A 23302-nucleotide genomic window follows, 5' to 3' on the forward strand; every position below is an offset into this window, starting at 1 on the left:
TCACCAAAATATAGTCAATTTGGTATCTTCTATGGTCTCCTGGCATATTTCACATGCATCTTCTTCACAGAGGAGTTTTGAATAAGGTGTTGGCAACCACTAGCTTGAGTTCAGTAGGGTACACAAGTGCCTAAAACAACATAGTGAGTCCTCCTCATTTGAGTTTATTCCACTTGGAATAATATCCATTGATTCAAACACAACCACCTGGTCTTCGTAGTTCAGCCTCGCATGTATTTTCCTAACTCACATGGAACATCGTTGACTTCTAGTGGCTTCAGGCCAGTCGAACACTTTGTTTTAACCTTAATTTAAGTAATATCATGCACATCATTTTGATGTAATAGTACACCAGAATATGAGTTAACAAACCTTGAGGAAGGAAAGAAGTTGTCATCCAAAATGTCCGCATAAATTAGCCAAATTATTCAGAGTGGAGGCTGATAAAAATTTACTAAGCACATAGATTACTAAAACTTCTAGTCTGTTGCATTAAAAAAATTAGCAAGGCTCATAATAACCACTTCCAAAAAATGAAAATGCTGCAGCAAGGTTAAAAACAACTACCTGAAAGAATTTGACAAGGCCATCAGCACTGGCTGTGGCGAGGGCGGTTCCATCTGGTGAGAAAGATGCCTCGACTATGTCCCCCGAGTGTTCATCCATGGGAAGGCGACCCTCAATCACGTGCGATGGCCGCACACGAACCTCACCCATTGGAATGTCTGCGCGCACTCGAGCCACGTTCAGCATCTCAGCCTGTGAAAGAAAAGGGGCGTAGAAATTGATGATTTAGGCAACAATCCACCAAGGTTAGCCATCAATCATGAACCCTTTTGCACTGGGCTCCTTCACGGAAAGTTGGTTCTTGCTGTATGAAGGCTTTGAGCATTTCTTTTTCGCCCTGTACTGAGTTGTTTCCCAGCAAGGACTTGTCCAGGTAGTCGTTTCTTCCACTTAACACGTTCAACGCTGACTGACGACGATCGTCGTCTGCCGGGTGCTATCCAGTGACGCCGGACGACGATCGTCGTCCAAGTCCGCTCTCCCTTTCCAAGGCCATATACGAGAGACGCCGACCCATAGCGCTTCCATTTCGCTTGTCAGTCGTTCATTAGCCCTCAGAGCGAGTGCATCGCCAGTAGCCGGAGCGATTCATCTCCAGGAAGGTTCCTACAGCTGTTTCTTTTCGGTGGTAAGTTACACTTTTTTTTTTGTTAATTATTACTCTCCTTTTGTGGTTTTAATGTGTACCGACCCCTTTTTAACGTAAAACAACTTTCGTATGTGGTAAAAATCATTAGTTGAAAGTTTTGCATTTTTTTATTTGAGATTTCCTCCCCCCCCCCCCCCTTTCACCCCCGCATTCTCCTCGTACCCATATTACGATTTCATCGGTGTTTTTTATTTTTTTATAATTTTTTTTGTAGATATATCGCTTGTGATAAAATTTTGAAATTGCGTTTACAAAATAACTTCGTGAATGTAAAGTTGTTTTCTTTAATTGTATTTTAAAGCAGAGAAGTAAAGTCGTTGTTCAGTGAAATTGTTACATTATGTGAAAAAAATTTCCGTTTTGGACAGATACTCATTATTCTAGTTTAGATTGAGGCTAAGCATTACAATGCATTCCGGACCATGTAATTACATTGCTTCATTTAATTTTACCAGGAATATGCTATTAGCAAATATTTTACGTTTTTTTTACTAGTTTGTCTTCAATAGGTGATAATTTGCAGTATTTTACTCCAGTCACTTGTAACTTGAATATTTCCTTTATGACATTCGATAAATGTTTATCATCATTTGCGCTTGTTCTTATTGTAATTTTAATAAAAGCACTATTATTGATTTGCTTCAATTTTGCCTGCTGATATTGTTTCTTTTTCTCCTGTATATAGCAAACAAGTGGAAGCGAAATTTTACAAAAATTTCCTGATAACTTCCGATCCAAGTGCTTTGGCAGTAAGGTACGTGATATCATAAACATTACTCAATTATTTCATTGCTATGCGATGTTTTTTCTTGTTATACATTCATATAAACACGTACTTGTAAACATTCTTGTTTTCAGAAAGGAAACGCGGAGGAATGGACCTCAAAGGGAAGGGACTACCGGGGAAAGGGGTCCCGAAGAAAGGGAAGCGGGGTGTCAAAAGCCAGTCTATTGAGAAAACCACCCAACTCCCCTCAAAACCTCCCCTTCCAACCTACAGCAGTAACCCCAGCCCTTCGAGTTCTGGTGAAAGACGCCAGCCCCCTGACACCCCTTCTCGGTCATTTCCACCCCCAAAAAGGAAGAGGATGGAGGAAGAAAGAAGATTCGCGAGGGTGCTTTCTGCAGAGGAGATGGCGGAATTTCTTTCTATGGACGAAGAAAGCGAAGATTCCTCCTTCGGGGAAACGGAGTGGGGATCCTGGATCCTCGGAGGATGAAGAAGAAGGCAGGGTGGGTGATCCCTCAAGATATGCTTCTCCTTCCCCTCCTGGTCCTCTAGGCTCTCAGTCCCCTCCCCTTACGACGAGAACTGCGACAAGGACTTACACTTGGACGGACAAAAGACCAACCCACCCACAATTCCCCTTCACTGACACCCCTGGCCTCAATACGCAAGACTCAGGGAGACCAAGACTCAGGGAGACGATCCCCGTAAGTATTTTGACCTCCTCATGACAGATGACATGGTGGACTTGATAGTGACGGAGACAAATAGATAAGCAGACGTTTTAATTTCTGCTAATGTATTTCCCAGAGCAAGAATAACGAAGTGGAAGCCGCTCACATCGGTGGAATTTTTAACGTTTTTGGGGGTTCTCTACCACATGGGCACATGCCCATTGAGTAGAATATCAGATTATTGGAGTGTAGAACCCCTTTTCAATTATCCTTGCTTTAGGAAATGCATTAGCAGGGACAGGTTCGCCGCGATCATGCAAGCTCTGTATTTTGCGAGTAATCCTGGTCGTGATGAGCCGCAACCGTCTGATCGACTCTACAAAATCAGTCCGTCATATTCCGAACCTATTCCTCGTACCTCTCCCAGCCTAACCTCCAGGGTCCTTAGATTGTCTGAGCACTTTCCGGAGACACATGACATCGACCAAAAACGAAAACGTGTCCCTCAACGACGCTGCACGTTCTGTAAGTCTAGAGGGTTCAGGAAGGATACAGCATATTTTTTCCCCGCCTGTGAGGGATGCCCACCCCTGTGCTTGAAGCCATGCTTTGAAGCATTTCTTAGAAATGTTCAATTTTAGTCCTCTCCATGATTTAATGTATTAAATATTATGTATTCCATTATTAAATGTTATGTAAAATTTAAGTATTAAATGATAATAATTTCAAAATATTTTTTATTTTGCCTGGTTTTCGGTCCCCCCACCATGTACCTGGTGAAAACCGTTGTTTCCTTTAGGGAGTGCAGAGGAAGAGCGAAAGATGTAAAATTCTATTGTTTCCTAACTTTGGTATTCCCTCCTGGAACGGGTAAGAAGCATTAGCGCAAGTTCCTAGAAGATAGGGATCAGCACCCGGGTCGAGTTCGGGTGATTAGCACTTCGGAAGTTGTCGTCTAAACCCAATTTTTGTATCCACTTGGAATGTCGTCTCCTTCTCTGTATTATTCCTCCTTTGCTTGTTTTAACGCAAAAATACATTTCCCGGAAATTGCGCCGAAAAAATAAAAACGAGTCTGAAAAATTATGCTTCGAAATATTTTATACATTTTAGTTTCAATGAATGAAAAATCATTTTTTATATACTGATAAATGGTTAGAGCAGGTCCTTTTTTTCATTTAAAACAATATAATTTTGAAATTTGAGCGAATTTACTTTGAGACTCATGACAACTGAACATAATATAACTCATTATTTTCAGAAATAATAATTACGTATTGTTTCCAACAGAAATACCATTGTTAATGCTAAGATAAGTTTTTAAAGAATGGATTTGAACAATATTACAATAACACCGTCAATGGGTAGAAAAACGGCATTGAATTCGATAAAAGGAATTTGTGATCAAATGAACACTAGCCGTCCTTATAGGTGGGGCGAAACTCCCGTCCTCTTAGTGTTAATTTAAATATATGAAATTTACATCTTTATTTGTTTTAAATTCCCACCTCGCCTTTGATTTGAAAGAAATATTCCTCGTCGGATCCTTCAAATAGAAATTCAAAAAGTTGAAACAGAAAAGGTTATGCCACATAATTCTCTATCAACGACTAAGAAATTCGAATATTACACAGCCATCAACGTTCTTGCTAATTAATATTTACGGCACGGACCAATTTATATTCAATTGACATGTCAGATTAGAGACAGAAAATGACATACGGTAAAGAGAAAAAGTCATGGGAAAAATGGGCTCGATTATGCAACCACGCATTACACGACTACTATGCTATGCGGTGACGTCGGACGACGATCGTCGTCAAATTTGAAATTGCGATTTTTCATAAAAAAATTTTTTTTTCGTAACTTCCAATGAACAATCTATTCAAAATGAGACCAAAACCATCTAAAACCAAAGAATTAAAATTCAGTCACCGGCAAAACTTAAAAAAATTACCGCCGCGTTGAAAGTGTTAATGACCTTGCCTAGTGGGGTGCCGGACCCTTTTCTCAGCAACTGGGCAAATATAATCCTCGACCCTTTTCCCGAAGGCAGCCCATCACGGCGTACTTTTGCGGTCAGTTTATTGTTACTAGTGTGATTTTAATTTTTTTAAATTGTTACTATTGCAGCAAATGTCAGTTCATAAATGTATACCTTTCATTTTGCAATGCCTCTAGAACTTTTAAAATGAAGTTCTACGGTTATTTATATGGTTTTCAGCAAAAGGGCATTATATCTACTACGTGATGATGAACTCCTTTAATATGATCGCTAGAGTTCCGTTCAAAATTTGGAACCGATCAGCAGAACATCCAGAGTGTAATTCTTGGCATTGATTTTCAATAACTGCAACATGTACGTTTTTAGTTATTCTAACTTATAAACAAATAAGTGACCATGAGCACCTTCCGTGAGTGGGACATTAAGTGCCGGAATGGGCCGAGATAATCCCCAAATGGACAATAAGAAAGGGTCGGACCTCTCGTGCCTTGGGACCCTAATGGCGCTTGGGACCCACTTGGCATGCTTGACCGCAAAGCCGTAAAAACATGGCCTTCAGCCTTCAGCGTCGAAAAATTCAAGCCGTGGAAACACTGCCTTCGTAGGGAAAGGGTTAATACTGGTGACACATTTAGGAACCAAACACATGAATAATTATACCACAGTTGCAGCTAACATAAATGCACTCTAAATACACACAAACTCTTTCTAGCATATACCTAAAAAGGATCTGGTGGATAAGCCATTTTATAAGGCACTCTGATTACATGACAAATATACCTAATGCAGGAAACAAATGAAGGAAAAGTTTCCTGAGGTGGACGTAGAGACAAATTCTCAGGGAAGATGAAGAAGAACTTATGGAAAAAGAGAACCAGGGCCCCGGGGGTGGATAAAGGTTTTTATTTTGTGGCTTATTACTTTCTGTGGCACCTCAGTGGTATGCAAAACCTCTCAGTGTTTGCATCTGTGTTTGAGGTCTGATATGCATAGAAAAGTTGATTTCAGATATTCATCAATTTTTTTAACATTATTCGTTAAGATGGTGAAATAAAAAATTTCATTTGAGATCCGCCATAAAGATTACAATTTTTTTGAAATTTTCCAGAAATTACCTGGTGGGAGGGGTTGGGGAGAGGGACCGCCATTCTCTTAACCTGTCCTCTGCATCCTCCTCTCTTACCCTTTAGAGTGCAGGAACATTTTTATACATTTAGCATGCTGACTGCACAAATTAGCCAAAATTATTATTGCTACCTGGATATCTTGCACTAGGGCACTTTCCCTCATCGTAAGGATTGCTAAGGGGCTTAATTCTACCACACCAGCCCTCATGGCAAGGGGTGCATCCTGCAGAGGGGGTCTCTTCTGCACTGGCTGGCAGCTAAAATCGAGAATTCGCGCAGCCTAAGGGTTAATCCGCCACTACAGGAAGTCAAAAAGTACTGGTTCAGAGAAAGGACGAAAGGGGGGCTGCAGCACACCAGGATTAGGCCAGGCTCTCTAAGCAGGCAAAATTTGTAAAGTTCCGTTCAGCCACTGATAATCATATCTTTGCTACACGGTGCTAATAAAATAGGTAATCTCTACAAAAGGGATTGTGTACATAAATTTATTTCAAGGCTGAATAGTGAATAACAACACCAAATCCACACTTTCCAAACATATTATGCTTGATTAGCATTTGCATGAATACTTCGACAATTCTGAATATTGCAGAAGATCTGAGAATTCAGGAATTCCTGAAGTGAAAGGATAATCCTCAAAACTTTCTATTGCAGCAAGACAATCAAACTACATATTCGCTTTTTTTAACAATGAACTAATTGATTAAATATTTCAAGGAGAAGAAAGATGCCACAGTAGCATAATTGGTTAAAGTAACTATGCGAGTTGAAGGGGTCTAGTTTGAATTCTGGTCTTGGCAAGGTCAAGATTTCTCCAATGGGATTTTTGCACTAACACGTGATCCCTGAACATACCTTGCAACCATGCGTGACAACCAACAGCTTGGCAGCATCATCTTCCACAGTGGCCTGGCTACCATCCTCCGGGATGAATGGACACCACACAACGCGGTGCATGAGTCCAGAAGCAGACTGCCCTCCTTCATACTCCACGTGCAGAAAGAGGCTGCATCTATAGATGGCATGCAGATAAGGATCTTCACAAGGAAACTCTGATTTTCAGATATGTATTGATTTAAATTACCACATGATGAGGACTAGGGTCACTAACAATGGCAGCGTTCGGGTACCCCCCAAAAGTGTTTGTACTCGGGGACATAACATAGAAAAAAGTATACTAAGACTTGAAGCTACACAATTTTTCTGACAAGCTGCCATTTAAGTTACATTTAATTACCACATATGGCTCCCCTGCCCTCCCCAAAACTCCGCCCGAGCTCCTTTTCCCCATTAGTGCTGCCCAGAGTCCCGGAGGAAGCAGCCGGAATGGCGGCCCCCACTGCAGTACTGCCTCGGAGTCCTCAGAACGGCATATGTGACGTCAGACCCTTGGAAACAACCACATCCCCTTTCGAACGTCGTTTTTCGCACCATCGGATTTTCGACAACTTAGACAATTTTTACCTTGGGAACGAAGCATTACCTAGCCCTCGGGTTTCTTACGTTGTGCAAGATTCAATGTCCTCTATCTCCTCTACTTTTTCCAAAAAATGCGCAAGTTCTCCATTAAAATCTGGAGAAAGGACCAGTGGATGCCTGATGTAATGTGACATTGCGGTAGATCATGCATTCTTTAACAACATGTTATTTAAAACTTTTAATTGGCAATTAAAATTATGGAGACAATCTTAAGTTTTTTTTTTAAAGAGCTTTCCTGCTAATTTACATGTTTAGTGAAATTATTTTCATTCACTTCTTGTGGTTGTTCATTTGAATTTGCTATTAATTCATATAATAAGAGTTCATCCTTGGAACCGAGTATCGAGAACCGATGAGGGAGAACTAGACAGGTACCAAGAACCGATAAAATTTAGGAACCGACTCATCCTTACAAAACAAGATATTATATCATTTTAAAAAAAGCCATGGTTTTGAATTACAGGAAAGACAAAAATAAAACACATAATTTATGAATTATAAATGGGGTGCCTGAGATACTACACAGTCTTTCGCGTCAGTTTTCTAGGCACAGTCACGGAAGGGTTGATAATCATGTATGAAATAATGTCATCATGTGGGTGTGGCTACTTTTACAAATATATCCCGTCCTTACAGCAGGAGTTATTAGAGCATAAAAATAAATAGGCAAGCATTGGCTCCAATCAAAAAATTAAAATCTCAACCAAAAGCTAACTAAGAAAATTTTATGCAAACAAAATTTAAATGCATACTAAATCCCTCAACAAAAAAGCTGAGTTAAATGTAAGCAAGTTAATTTAAGGCACTAAAAATATAACCAAGAAATATTCAAAGGATACTCCAGAGTTTCGGCGGCTCCCGCTTGAATTTGGTGGACAAACAAATTTCCAAAGTGATCCACAGATGCCAGCATAATTTGGGAGCGAATATGTGCAAAGCAGAGGTCTTGAACCAGGCCTAGCAAGTCACGGATCAGCACTCTCTCCTCTGTCTCACGGTTAACGACACGAACTACCCCAACACTCTTACCTAAAGCTAGAGATGTGAAGAGAATGCTCACATTATTTTTGAGAAAAGATTTCAGATAACACACTTTCCATTTAAAAAAAATAGCCCAATTACACAATTTTATACTTAAAATATAGCATTAACAAATATATTTTAGATTAAACAAGATATTTCAGGTATGCAGGCAAATAGGTATGTAATTCATTAATTTTTAATACCAAATTAATCATGATAATTCATTTGAAAAAGTGCTGTAATATAGCTTACATTTAGCAGAAGAATTAGAAAAAGCTAGGGAATTTGCCTGAATTTTAATCCAATTAACTGAATATATAGCAAATTTGAAATATTATTGACACTAATGATTTGCTGATACAAGGACAGTTTTGCACCCTTAAGTAATTAAGGAAGTTAAAAATGAGTCTCCAGAATATTTATATGAGTACTTTTTTCGATAAAACCACTTATTACATTTGCAGAACATGACAACCTCTAAAGCAGGTGCTGTAAAGTCAATACCTATGCAGATGGCTAATAAGGCATCAACAAACTTAGTTCTCTTACGGTAGAAGACCTAAGCAGAAAAATAGGTATTGAAAAGATCTGTTTTTGATCCCCAAGAAGTTTCGACTACAGACATGAACCCTGACTTAATGACAAAAAATTCATGGCCTCGAATCAATGGAGACAGAGAAGTAGATGTTAGGGTTGGGAGAATTACAGAAATTACTACAAAAGCAAAATTCCCAGGGTTCAGTGGATATAATTAAAGCAATCCAGGATCTCAAATTGTCTGAGATATCATTTGCATCTAAGTGCCTTAAAGCAATTAGGTTCCCCTCTGCAAATGTGAACTCAGAAAGATTTTCTTCCTGCTATAGCACTGTGTTAACAGATAAGAGAACAAATCTAAAAGAAGACAACTTGATCACAATAGAAATATTTCATTTGAAATTACAGACATTCAAAAGTAAATTCCCTTCTATATAAGCTGGATATGTGGATAAGCGAAGGATAAAATATGTAAAATAGATGAATTCAGTCCATACTCCATGTATATTATTGCTTAAGTTATCCCCCGTCAATAATCTTCTATATTATTTTTACAGTATAGATACCTTTTTCTCAACTTATACGAAACCAAACTCTACAAATGAGGTACCAAAATGCACAGAATTTATCAGAGAACATGCGATGGCATATCTTACTTCCTAAATATTGCTATTGTTTCCTAAAATTGGTTTTTAAATACACCCATGTCTCGTATAGCGCAATTTCGATATAGCGCAAATTCGTTCCTCGGGGAAACATTGCAACGCAGTGTAGCCTAATCAAAAATCTTAAACGCTCTCGTGATAAAACGTGAACTTGCGCTAAGTACACACGAAATTTCTATCAATTTACGCATATTAATATTATTTCTTGCCTCAAATCTTCTTTTTTGTTTATATATTAATCGAAATTCATTGCTGCGCAATTGCCAAAAGTATTACTCGTCATTGGGTCTAGATAGCCGGCCTACCGAAGATTTATCTCGTCTCCTTAACAGAATGATGATAAATAATTTAGATCGTTAATTAAGCGTGGGGCTAGTGGAAAAGAGTTTTTTTTCAGCAATACGGTTTGAGACGTATTTTTGCCGTCGTAGGTTACCGGGCGATTGCCTTCCAGGTAGAGAGTCTACGCTAAAGCCTTCAAGGTCATCGGTATTCACGGGGGAGAAATGGAGCGGTGACCGAGTTGCGCATGAATAGCATCAACACATAAAAGGGTCCGCTATAGTGTCTCAAACACAATGGCTTCGTTCCCTCCCCGCAGTCATAGCCCTTCTGCGTCTCAGGAATACAGTTCAGCAGAAGAAGGTGATTTAGATAGAGCCATACAGGGTAAAAACCAAGAGAATATGGCAAAAAATAGGAATGCGTTTAGAAAAATCAAGAATTTATCAAGAAAAACCATTAACCTAGAAGAGGACTTGAGAGAGGTCAATTGCTTTGAAAATGGAGAGCGTCAAAGCGATATTGCGCGGAAGTTTAAACTCACGATGCCTTATTCTGAATAAAGACGAAGCTAAAATATCAGTGACCTCAGCCGCACCAACTTCAACCAAGCGGTCTACACATACGGAAAGTTCATGGTGAATCAGTACAAAAAGACGAGAGTGGTAATCGCTCCGAGACATTAAGTGAAAGCTCCGGTTGGTTCCAGAATTTAAACGGCAAGCAGGTATTTTCAGTGCGGCGAGATCAGGTGAATCTGCAAGTGTTGATAGCGCAGCCACCACAACATTTTCTGATGAACTCCAAGCTGTTATTGAAAGTGGCTCCTTTCCCCCTCAACTAGTTTTAAGTGTTGATGAGACGATATTCTTTTGGAAAAGAATGCATTCTCGTTCATTCATTTTCAGGGAAGGAAAACCTGGGTCAGGTTTCAAGGCATTTAAAGACTGTTTCACGTAGCTGCTAATGACTCGGAGGACTTCAAATTAAAATGATTTATCATTCATAAACTCCGCTAGCTATGAAATGGCATTTAAAGTAGCATTTTCCTGTCATTTCGATGAGCGACAAAAGGGCCTGGGTGACACAATAGTTGTTTTTAGACTAGTTTGAAAAATCATCAACTGCCGGCAACGCATTACGATCCCCTGAGATAGCAGATGTTAGCCCACCCGCACGACAGGACGGAATTTCGAAAGCACGTAAGAATTTTTTTTAACGTGAATAAAAGTCTTTTAATGCGTGAATACTATCTTTAAAGATGTTTTAAACTATAAATATTTATAGAAATTATGTTTTCTAAGGCTTTTTATGGGAATATAGATGTTTTAGAGGAAATTCAATACCCAAGACCTATGCTACCAGGAACGCATCCCTACCTTCCCTATGTTAAAACGCTCTCGTATAACGCAAATTCGTATAGCGCAAAGACCCCAAGGAACGCATCCCTTGCGCTATACGAGACATGGGTGTACTAAAAAAAAAAAAACAAAAAAAAACTGTAAATGTTCCTGACGTTAACGGCACACAAACTGATACATTTGTTCATTTGCAACAATATCTCGCATTCTTTAAATAACTTTCATCAAAATGCGGCTGGTTCCACATTCAAGTCTCCTGTTGATACGTAAGTATGAGTCATCATGTGAATTTAACAGAGGATAGTGTAATTACTTCCAATGTTGTGTTTAAAGAGGTCCTCTGACCTCAATTTGTACATGAACATTCCAATAAAATTTGTACATAAGAACCTGCCTTTTTTTTCTACATTCTAAAATTAGAAACGCGCCTATCCCTCTGTGGATCTGCATTGAAAAGAGCGGGGGAAGCCCGCTGGGAGCGGGTGCAGCACGCTCGTATCTTAAATTTAAGGCAATGGATGGGCCACTGAAAGCATGCCTCTCAATCAACATCAATTACTTTGACGTTAAAATAACACCGACTTCAGGGCAAAGTAACATCGCTTTTGTAAAAATATAACACCACTTTTGGCTATAAAATAACCCCACCTTTTGCATGTCCCTATCAATGAATTACGACAAGGGTAGAATATCACTTAACATAATTTCATTTGGGTTTGCAAGGAAAGGAACCTGAAAATTATTAAAATACACAAGGATCAATGTGATAGGAAGCCTAAAATGTGACAAGAAAGATTTTAATCAGCACTATGGACCTAGAAATGAGGCAGAGACTGGTGAAACATCATGTGAGGAGTATTATGTTGTATGGATGCAAAACGTGGGCCTTGGAAAGAAGGAACAAGAATATGATCAACACTTTGGAGATGTGGGTTAGGATGAGGCCAGAGAGAGATTGAAATGGGTAGATTAAGTGTGAAATGAGCAGGTACTATATAGAGTATGGAGGAAAGAAAATTATTGAAAACCATAAAAAGAGAAAGGGGAAATGGATCAGGGATATTTTAAGTAGGAAAGGGATTTCAAATTCAGCAATCACGAAAACAGAGGGAGGAAGAATGATGAAAATAATGAAGTGGGGACAAACAGAAGTTAAGAGCAAAACCCAGGAGGACAGGAGGAGGTGGAGAGAGCTATGGTGTTGGGGACCAGCCAGTGGGCAGACAACCAATCAATGATGATGACAGGTCAACCATACTTGAGTCCCAGAGGAAAGAACAAAAGGGGATTCCTTTAGCATGAGGTAGAAATTAATATTAAAAAATTTAATATTAAAAAGTTATCGGGGAAAAGTGAAATTATTTTAATACAATATGATTTCTTATACATACAAACTTCCATTACATCTAACCTGAATCAGTTGAATTTATTTGGAAAAAAATGATTTGAAGTATTATCACTCATTCAGAGGTTCAACTCAAAAGTAGGTTTGGATGGGGAGTAGTAGAGATTATTCCAGACTGAGCCACAGGTGGGCAAATAACACCCTGGATAGGAGGATTAGGTTCCTTTTACTGTGATACCTTATACTTTGAAGGTTTTTGTTTAGGGGTATCCAATGGCTTCACCTGCAATTTGAGCCCAGGGGGTTGTTTCAGAGTCTCCCTTTCCGAGCGGATCGGGAGACTTGACGCGGATTCTACGTCACTTACTATCGGCCAGGCAATCCGTGCGTTTCAGACTGGCTTCCTATCGACTCAAGGCCGGCTTTCCTATCGGATAGAAGCCGAGTGGGCTAGAGGTGCCGGAAACTCATTCCGGTGGCGAGTGGAGATATGTTATATTGCTGTTTTTTATTAAGTATTTGGCTATAATAAAATCATACCACTTTATTTCATGAGTGCTGATATATGTGGATATTATGATAGAGTAATATAAGTGCAAGTGACTTTAATTCTCGTGTAAATTAGGCGATAAATAGGCAGACTGTATCACTGACGGTACAAGTTCGTTTGCGTTGTTATTTGGACGAGTAATTTGGCAAAAAGAACGTGAAACAAGTTGGAATGCATGGCGTAATGACTTACAAATATGCAGGTAGCATAATGCATTGAATACGTGTCCGTGGGTTAGGAAGTATAACAATTTGTATAGTTTGAAATGATTGTGTGTATGACTTGGCATCATAGTCACATCGAAATTAGACGTGGTTATGTACCTAATTCAGTTGATTCCATGGTACATGGTTTCAGTACATTCCATGTACATTCTAAATATTCATTTTAATACGAAATATTAGTTCAAGCATAACGGGAATAGCCACGATAACAACTATACCGAAGCTCCCTCATGCCATCCTTTTATTTATAGTTTATAAATTTCAACCTCCTATCAACAATTGACAGTGGCGCAGCGGGTTAAGGCAGTATGCAGCGAGGTAAAGATTATGAGTTCGATTCCCTTTTGCAGCGAATATTTTTTTCTTTGTGGAATTATCGCTCACTGAAATATAGTTTAGAAGATGTATTTCAAGGTGCATCAATAGCAACAATTTGTCATTTTCGTACCAAATAAAATGGTGTTATAGAAATAACCGAGAACGTGCAAAACAGATAACAAACTAACAAAATTATTTTGCGTCATTTTAGCGTACATAACTCGAGCCATTACTATTAATGGACACTATTCAACCTAATGTAATCACTGTATTTTCTTCCAGCGTAGCTCCACTTTCACGGAAAATTTGTAGGCGTTTACGGCATATCATGAAGGCCATAACATCATTTATGATCATCAATATTCATATTTAATTGAGATACTGAATGAAAATATGACAATTTGGTTAAACAATTGAGTAAGTATGTATGATCTTAGATTTTCCCGGCGTATCAGTTGCAGAAAGGTTTCTCGGGTTTTCCACCGGTTGATGTCGTCCATGTCTCCCGACGTTTCGATCTGCGACTTGCTGATCATCCTCAGGGGATCTTCGGAAGATCCCCTGAGGATGATCAGCAAGTCGCAGATCGAAACGTCGGGAGACATGGACGACATCAACCGGTGGAAAACCCGAGAAACCTTTCTGCAATTGAGTAAGTAAACCATATGTTGTTGGAAAAAATTATGGATTTCGTGACTGCCTGTAGTTTAGTTCTTAAAAACAATCAACTATGCTCTCACGAGAATGGCAGAACGAACTCGTTCCAAATTTTCCTTCATTCCCGTAATTTGCTCAAAACGACAGGGTATTACGTTAAAAAAAACTACATACGAACAATCCTAAAATTATTTTACCCGGCAACAGCATAAATTATGTGACAATATATCAATTAGCACTTATTTATGCCCGTATATACCTTTCGCCTCCCTTGTGAAGTATCAAATCTTGCGGGAGGTTATTTTCGCTGCTCACTTGTCACTTGAATATTGTGACATTTTCTCGTTTCCCGGAGGAGGATGACTGTTGACGTCATACCAAAAGCGGAACGCTTTCCGATAGTATGGGTGAAACGCACGGAAGACGAGCGTAGGATAGGTTCCCGATCGACTCGGAATGAATCCGTTTCCGATGCCGCCAATCCTACGAGACTCTGAAACACCCCCCAGGACCCAATCCATCAGAAGCCTAGTCCCCCAGCCACTAAGCCACCACATGCATCACAATTGTAGAACAAATATTTTCTCCCAAATGCCACATACAAAAATACAGCCTACAGTACTATACAGGATTTAACATGCTTTGCCATTGCACATTGAAATATTTTCATAGAATGAAATACCAATTGATACATTGGTACTTACGCTTCAACCCATAGGCAAGATATTTGCCTTCCATGTGAATGGCCACCAGCCTGCCAGGGTAGTGCCTCGACTCCCATCCATAGTCCACAATGCTCTTCAGCTTCACCTTGGAGCTGCCCGACGTGTGACTCCCTGCACTGCCCCGAACGATCACCTCCTTAGCATGGACATCAAATGAACTGCCATCGGCAGAATCCTGAAAGGATCTGATGGAAAGAAAAAGAGCTGGTTTCAACACATGTTTACAGTCAAACCGCAAATACTCAAGGTTATACACAATGTGGCTCTGATGGTGAGACAACCAACGTGCAGAAAATGCAGCAGTATTACATATCAATATTTCACAAGGTAAGATTAAATCTGGCATGATTAACACGTTTTCTGGGGCGTGACCCACTGGCAGGTCACACCTGACTTACCATGCCATGGAAACTTTACTATTTTTCTTCATTTTGCAGCTGTCGCCATTTGGCTAAGTGAGAAGTTACAGTCATAAAACTTGGTGAATCGAAACAGGTGGGTTACATATGTGTCATATTGTAAGGTGCCTTGCAAAATGACTAATCATCTGAAACTTAGACCACCTTATAGTCTATTCACTTTATGCCTGCGGGTGAGCTTTCGTGAGAGCCCGAACACTCTCGGATGGCATCGCTTGTAGGGGAGGGGTACTACCGAGAGAAAGAGGGGGAGCGAACATAAAGTTGCCAAATGTACGTTGCCGCCCTACTTTGTCACAGGAAACGTGCGAGTCATAGGTGGCCACAGGTATTTTGGTCCCGGCGCTGAGACAATATACCTACTCATTTGGAAGGCATTTGGGATAATCCTTTCACAGAAGCCCATGACACTCTCAGCTACCGCACTGAATGAGGCACCTTTGGTGGAAGGCATACTTAGTCACATACTAGGAGAATGCAGGAGGTTTGGCAACACTGCTCCACGAGCAGATTCACGATGTTCACTCGGCGGAGGTCAGAGAGCGACTCATTGAGGCCACGCCTAATGTTTTCTTGATTGGCAAAGTCACGTGTCGAGAAACTTTCCCTCCCCTCATCTCCACTTGCTTTGGCCACACCAGCTCACCCGCAGAGATAGAATGAACAGAGTATAGTTGAGGTTTAGGTGAAATACTTTTTCATCAACCTGCCCCGAGGAAGATGAAAAGGCATCTCATCGAAATATCAGCAGAAATGGAGTGCCCAACCTTATGGGAAGCCCAATGAGGTATTAACAACTACCATTGTATAAAACAATTACTTAACAAAAACCTTTTTCAAATTCATTCTCAGCTTTTACTCAACCTTTCCACAGTCTTTGCCCTTCATCTTGTCAACAGACCAATTCTCACCCCCTGGCCAACTCAAGGACATCCTACCCAGTGACCCAATGGTCAATTCTCCCTCACCAAACCCAGTGACCAAAGAAAAAACCCTAACCCCTTCTCCCTCCACGCCCTCTAGTTTGGTCCATAGCACCAAAACACTCTCCGACTATTCTGACATAGGTAGAGATGGACACCTTATGAAAACAAACATTTTTAATGTTTGACTGAAAACTTTTATTTCATCTGGCTCAAACATGACTTGAAAAAGTACTTTTTCAATAACTTGATGGAAGGCACTCCTCATCAAGTTAATCACATAAATTGTCTGGAATCTAATTATCACATTTTGAATACTTTTTATATGTAATTAGCTTCTATCTTGAGTTCCTTCATTAGTTTCTTATTAATGAGAACCAGAAATATGCATATTTAAGTCCACTGACAACAAGAGTAGTTGATGTAGTTCTTCCCACAGGTCTGGTAAGGAATTCGGTAGACCCCTTCCACTTGTAGTAGAGTTCTATCCTTGATGGTTTTTAAGAGATGTTTTATCTGTATGCGAGGTGAGAAGATTGTCCTTACCTGGAATTTTTGTAGGATATTTCCTATTACGTCAGTCGTCTCCTTATTGTATGGCAGGAAGGCTTTCTTCTGGTCACTGAGGTCATTTGTGGATGAGTTCACGGCTTCTGCGGTGTTGTTTTTGATCTCGTTCTTTTTTATGACTTTATTAAATGTGCAAGAGATAACTCTGTCGTCGAATCCATTTCCCTGCAGAATGGCCTCTAGCTCCAGCCTATCTTCGTCAAAGTTGTTCTGGTCACTTATCGTTTAGGAATGGTGAATCAAGGTGTTGACCACTCCATTTATTTGCACTGGGTGATGGTGAGATAAAGCGTGCAGGTACCGATTTGTTGCTGTTGGTTTTCGATACGCTGTATGCCCCAATGTTCCATCCGTCTTCTTTTCCACGAGAATGTCCAAGAATGGAAGTTTTCCATCTTCCTCCACCTCCATTGTAAACTTTATGTTGTCGTTAATTCCGTTCAAATAAGCATAAAATTCTTGAAGCTTTTCCTAGCCATGCGTCCAAATTATAAAAGTGTCGTCGATATATCTGACCTAAATCTTAGGCTTGTGGGAGGCATTCTGAAATGCTGTTTCTTCCATGTGTTCCATAAATATGTTTACAATTGTTGGGGAGAGAGGGGAACCCATCGCTGCTCCAGACGTCTGTAGATAAAAATTATTCCTCCACCGGGAGAAAGTGCTCTTAAGGCAAATCTCTGCCAGCTTGGCGATGTTTTCTCCGAATCTGTCTTTGATGACATTTACCGCCTCGTCACAAGGAATGTTTGTGAAGAGCGATGTCACGTCAAAGCTGACTAGGATGTCTTCTTTTTTGACCTCGATGCCACTAATAATCCGAAGAAAATGTTGACAGTTTTTCATGTATGATTTCGCCTCTTCTACTGCGGGCTGTAAAATCGGTACCAGGTATTTCACTAATTTATATGTTGGTAAGTCAATGGCGCTGACAATGGGCCAGGCCGTAGATACACGGAGTTTTCAGATCCTGTGGGTTGATTCATCAGGTGTAGGTCAGGAAAAGGAAATAAAAACCTTTCCAAATCTCTTGTTGGGAACTCTATCAGCATCATGCGCATAAAGTTAAAAAATGGATGCAGCAGGTAAATCATTAAATAAATTATTTTTATAGTATAAATAAATCCGTAGGAGTTGTAAGGGATGCCTTAGTAAACTCTATTAGCGACTGAATGCAGTATTCATAGGAAATTTCCCCCTTGCCTGAGAGTCTCATCAGGAGTCTCTCGAGTCTCAGGACGAGACTCGACAAGACATGCCAAGAAATTAAAGTCTCATCTCAACGGTCGAGACAAGACTCTTGCAATGGTCGTTACACATCGAGAGGTGACAAAAAGTGGATTATATTGAGCATCAAAAGGTGCATCAGCAGCTCAGTAACCATGGAGTACAGGGAATTTTCTTGTTCTTCACCGCTTTTTGTATCAACAAGCATCCACTAAGGTCAACTGCATCTTGTACAACAGTAATTACCAAAGTGGTCTCAAACTTTTTTTAAATTTCATAAACTTTACTGATCTTTTAATCTCACAGACCTCCATACTAACTGATGCACGCTAATAGTTTTCTGGCCAGCGTAACATGAATTCTGTGCAAGTCATGACCTGGGGTGTCTGAGGTGTATTGGGTGATCTCAGAGAGGAGAAAAGCATCAAAAGGGTAGGCAGAAGGCTGACAGGAGAGGGATTGGGGATTTTAGTAAATTTACGTCATAGTTACAACCTTACAACACTGAGCTTCCACCGATGGCAATGCAACCTTGAGAGGAAGGTTCACACTATATGCCAGTCTCATTTAACGTTAAAAACGTTTCACTTGAGCAAGAATGAATTTGACAAGGGATGAATTATAAGGCAAGCAGGGAAGGAGAAGTAAAATTATGAGAATCAAGGATGGTATACCATGCGCAAAAAAAAGGAATTTAGATGAAAAGAAACTTCAACTGCATAGAATATGCTAAGTGATTCTGGATGCATTCTCATTCGCATCCACTAAAAAAGGCTGAATTATACCCACAACTGAGAATAATTATTTCTTACCATACTCTAAATACAAATTAGAACAAGAAATAGAGTAATGAATTGCAACAGAAATATACTCACTCATCATCTTTACATTCACCACTGTCTTGCTAATAGCACATTTAAGTAATTAACATCTCATAAAAATTTTAAATTTTCACCTCCTACTTCCACTTACTTTCTTTTACTCAAGTGTTTTGAAACCTTCTCATTGCAAATTTCTAGCTGACAACCACAAAATAAGATCGCACAGCCTCTTTCCCTTCATTTCACAACGCAGGAATTTATTACAAGAACAAGATTTTAATTTCAATTGTGATTAGGGATTGCAGCTTTCTTAATGATAAGCGAGTGAAAGGTATATAATTGTGGCACAGACGCTAAGAATTACGCTGATGACACACAATTTTTCACCGGTATCAAATTTTTGATGGTACATGGAAAAATTTTTCTCGGTATTTTCCCCATATTTACAAGCCCAGCCAAACATGACCAACCAACTTGTCGTTTGAAAACACCTTCTTCTTTCTAATACACCGACACGTTTTATGATGCCATTCGGGCAAGTATCCCATCATCGCGCACTTCTGTTTGGCTATTCTCCGACCCCTAATCATCCCTTGACTATTTTCTGCCCCTCTGTGTATAAAGACCAGGCCACTTCTTGCAGGAAGTAGTTATTTAGTTCATTTGATCTTTCTTTAAAATGGCAATACAATTTTCACGCAAGAAAACTACAACGGATGCGTTGAAAGAATGTTTCACATAGATATTTCACAGAAGAAATATTATTTCAGGAAGATCCGCGAATGTGTAACTTCTTTAATTCCATTACAGATTGTAGCCCATTAAATATCATTTTATAACATAGCTAACAAAACGCATTAATTCACTGCACGACCTCCCCGATAATATAACATGTCTATTTCCATGACTAAGTACATCTTGAGTCTGCCATACCCAAGCATCCAATTTGTAAAACGCTACCACAATTCAATAAATTGTACTTCTACTTACATAGTTTGAGACATTGCGACGGGTTTCAGCACCGAACTCTTTGAACTTTGAATTCCGGACATCACAGTCAGTTTACAGTACCACCTGCAATATTCAGACGAGAGGATTCATTAAGATCAAATAGTCACTGAAAGATTAAACTAAACCAGTGATGGCAAAAGCCGAACGTTGTCGATAAAAGCTTAAGTCGGTTCAAATCATGAAAAGCATATTACTCTAGCTATTGAAAGTCAAAGGTAGCCAGATATTAATTTTTTAAATCAAACGTGATGTCAAAGCCAGGTAAATGTCACTAACATCTAACGACACATGGCATTGGAATTCAAGACAAGTACAAGAGGATATCATTCTCAATTGTCAAATATATTCTCATTCATTCAGGCACGCAAAATATTACAATAAGAAACTACTTACAATAAATGACCAACATAAGGATAAAATACTATGCGGTCTTATTTCTCTACCGACATAAATACACTTTTCTAACGCCCCCTATCCACCGTAACTACTCAAAAATTAGCAGTTTTGATGACAATTGACACGGGAAAACCGCATGGTCGAACAACTTTTCGGAAACATTTGAAACAATGTCCGCGCCAGAAATGTGGAAGGGGACAGCTGAGGGGGAAATTGCTTTACTGCAACCACAGGAATAAGATGTGGGCTTAATGAGGATACATCAGAATCAGATGTTTTCGTTTCACGTGCCTTTTCGAAGTTTCTAGTTACCTACTCACCGAATGCTTCAAAATACTTTAATCGATGATGATCAATTCTAGATCCACAGTGGTGAAAGGTTTTCATGTCGTAAGGGAAAGCTTTACATTATTCTGTTTGGAAAGCCTTAAAAAACTGTGTTATAATTCTGTGCTCGCAAATAGAAGGAAATACACGGCAACTTATTCCCTGTTAAAAATTAGTGATTAATAACCTCTAGGAAATTGAAATGAATATACAGATGGAGCCAATATTGTCATACAACTTAAACAGAAAGGTTTGGTGAGATACCCTTGTTCCCCACCGTTAGGTTACTCCTTAGGGTCCATGGAAAGACATCTTCTTTTGTGTGAAAGATAGATAAGCGTTTCAAGAGATAGATAACATTTCTCTAGTCCTTCAAATGCTTCTGGCCAATATTTTGGTGCCAAAGTGGTGCTTTTGGGGGTAATTCAATTATAGGACTCCGAGTATCTCATAGAGCATTTAGCTGTTAGTACCTTAGGTGCTTTTCATAAGTTGCAGTGTAATGCCAACGGCCGATTTCACCTCACTCATCCTCCCTACTCCTCATGACACAAGTGACTTCAGTAGAACATTGGCTTCATCCAAATGCCACATAATCTTTTTCTAACTGTCGAATGTATGGCAAGGAGCATCTAGATTGTTTGTTATCAGTGAGATTGTCTGTAAGCATATGTATCTATCTATGTATTTATCTACCGATTTGATCGATAGATTTTTCTTCCTCATAGGAAAATCTACTAAAATTGGTAGCATATTAATTGCGTAAGCTTGGTTTCGTTAGTAGTAGGACCTGCCCGCCTTTGTGACGGTGCAGGATTCCTCGTCCCTTCCTTCCTTTCCCGTCCTTTCCCTGGAGGCGTCGTCGGGCTCTCATCGCAGCGGCACCTCCTTTCCTTGTTCCTTCCCCTTCTGGTGGCAGAGGAAAAAAGCTGATTGCTTATAGTCCCTGCTCCAGGAGTGTATCCTGCGAACCCGACCCAAGGGTTTCGTTCCTATTGTAAGCATATGTAATGGCTTTTCGTCTTGACATACTTTTTGTGTTCTACGCTTGTCTTCAAGACAAAGCTTACAGATCATCGCACTGCAGATACAAAATGTAACGGTATAGGAGCATTTTCGAGGGTTCACCAGTGGTAATTCATTGATATCTATCTTAAATTCAAAAATGTCTCACAATGCATGGACATTTCATAGAGATTGTTCCTAAATATGGAAGTTTACACCACCCATGTATGTATGCGTGTGTTCATTTTTCATGAACTCCACCACACACAGACATGCAGTGACTATATGCCATGTCAACATTCATACCTATTGTCATCGCAACCACTGCTCCGCATATGTCGAAAAAGGGCAACTACCTGTGAATTGTCATTTATTATCTGATATGGACATACTTAGGACAGAATTATGCTGACAACTGCCAGGTTAAACATGCTACAGAAGGGTTAGCAGCACACCAGCCCCTGGCAAGGATGGTATCCACATGGTCCAGCCATCATGTTGTGGGATGATGCAGAAACAACAGCTGGTTGCCCAAGGGAACACAAAGGGGATTTCTTTGGATTATGAGAATCATTAATTACTTTCATCTGGCTGGTTACACTCATGGTGAAAATGCCCTCATCCATTGGTTACAAAGATGAATGTTACACAGATGTAAAGTAAAAACATTCTGGCAGCCTGGATAGCCATTAGATGTCTGCTTGACGCATAACGTAGGATATGCCAATAGACAATTAAATGGACAGCTGTTGGGCATATCCTGGCTGTCCTGATTATCTAAATATTGATTGAGAAGTCGGATACATAGAGGAAATCAGGATACTGCGTGAGAAAATTTCTACATAATGAACTTTATGCCACAAGCCTGTACTCACCACTACATGGTTCTACAGTGCAACATCTGGTAGTGAACATTTGATAAGTTGTCACTACTAAAATGAAAGGGAGTGGCCTTATTGTGAACTGAGGAGGGAAGTGGTTGATGGGGAGGGAGCATCCTATAATTCTTCTCAAGTACTCCATGGAAACCTACCTTAATCGGTAGAATACATTTATAATAATCAGTGGATTTTGTTTCTATGAGGATGACTCAAAATACCTATTCTGATTTTCATACACACTTCATGCTTTAGCGTATCTACTGTATACATCTGAAAACAAAATTAACAGAAATGAAGAATACAATTACACAGATGCATTTATTGTGATTCTGATTCCCAGAGTGCGACTCGAGTGTATCCGTGATACACGCTGTCCACGGATTCAGTTGTAGTTCCACGCTTCGGCTTCGCAGGTCTCTCTTGCGTGGGCTCAAGGACGCTACTCCTTGGAGAAGGGCACCAAATCTCCAGGGTACCATTACCCTGCCGGCGCCAAGGGTCCTCCACTTGCCTCCCTCCAGACGGTGCTGCCTATCGGTGGTAGCACGCAATGATTTGAACGCTACACCACCCCCTCACCAGTGACAAGGATCTGGAATGATATATTTTGAAAAATAGGAAAGAGAGAAAATGGGGAACGGAAAGGGGGATGAAGGTTTCGAGCTCATAGGGAGTTAGGTGGCGAAGTCACTCAGGTGTGCTGGGAAATGGACTCTGCGTCCGGATCTTGTGATGCGGCCATCGGCAGCCGGCACCATCCCGTCAGGCTGTGGTAACGGTGGCTGTTCGGTCATCATCTACATCTAC

At 40.0% G+C, this 23302-nt stretch overlaps 1 protein-coding gene across 2 annotated transcripts in view; it reads right to left on the reverse strand.

Moving 5' to 3' along the window:
* LOC124156455 (enhancer of mRNA-decapping protein 4) overlaps positions 1–20390 on the reverse strand; it is an 85738-nt gene extending 65348 nt beyond the window's left edge. The window contains exons 1-6 of one of the 2 annotated variants that reach the window (XM_046531017.1): positions 20280–20390; positions 19866–19949; positions 14895–15100; positions 8068–8263; positions 6605–6761; positions 568–759 (exon numbers count right to left, since the gene is read on the reverse strand). In XM_046531017.1, the coding sequence (XP_046386973.1) occupies positions 568–759; positions 6605–6761; positions 8068–8263; positions 14895–15100; positions 19866–19927 (813 nt within the window). In that variant the 5' untranslated portion in view covers positions 19928–19949; positions 20280–20390. Of the gene's footprint in view, positions 1–564; positions 760–6604; positions 6762–8067; positions 8264–14894; positions 15101–19865; positions 19950–20279 lie in introns of both variants that reach the window. The other variant, XM_046531016.1, reaches the window with a different exon arrangement.
* Positions 20391–23302: the final 2912 nt, after the last annotated feature.

This window comes from Ischnura elegans, chromosome 3, assembly GCF_921293095.1.
Source record: "Ischnura elegans chromosome 3, ioIscEleg1.1, whole genome shotgun sequence".
NCBI lineage: Eukaryota > Metazoa > Arthropoda > Insecta > Odonata > Coenagrionidae > Ischnura > Ischnura elegans.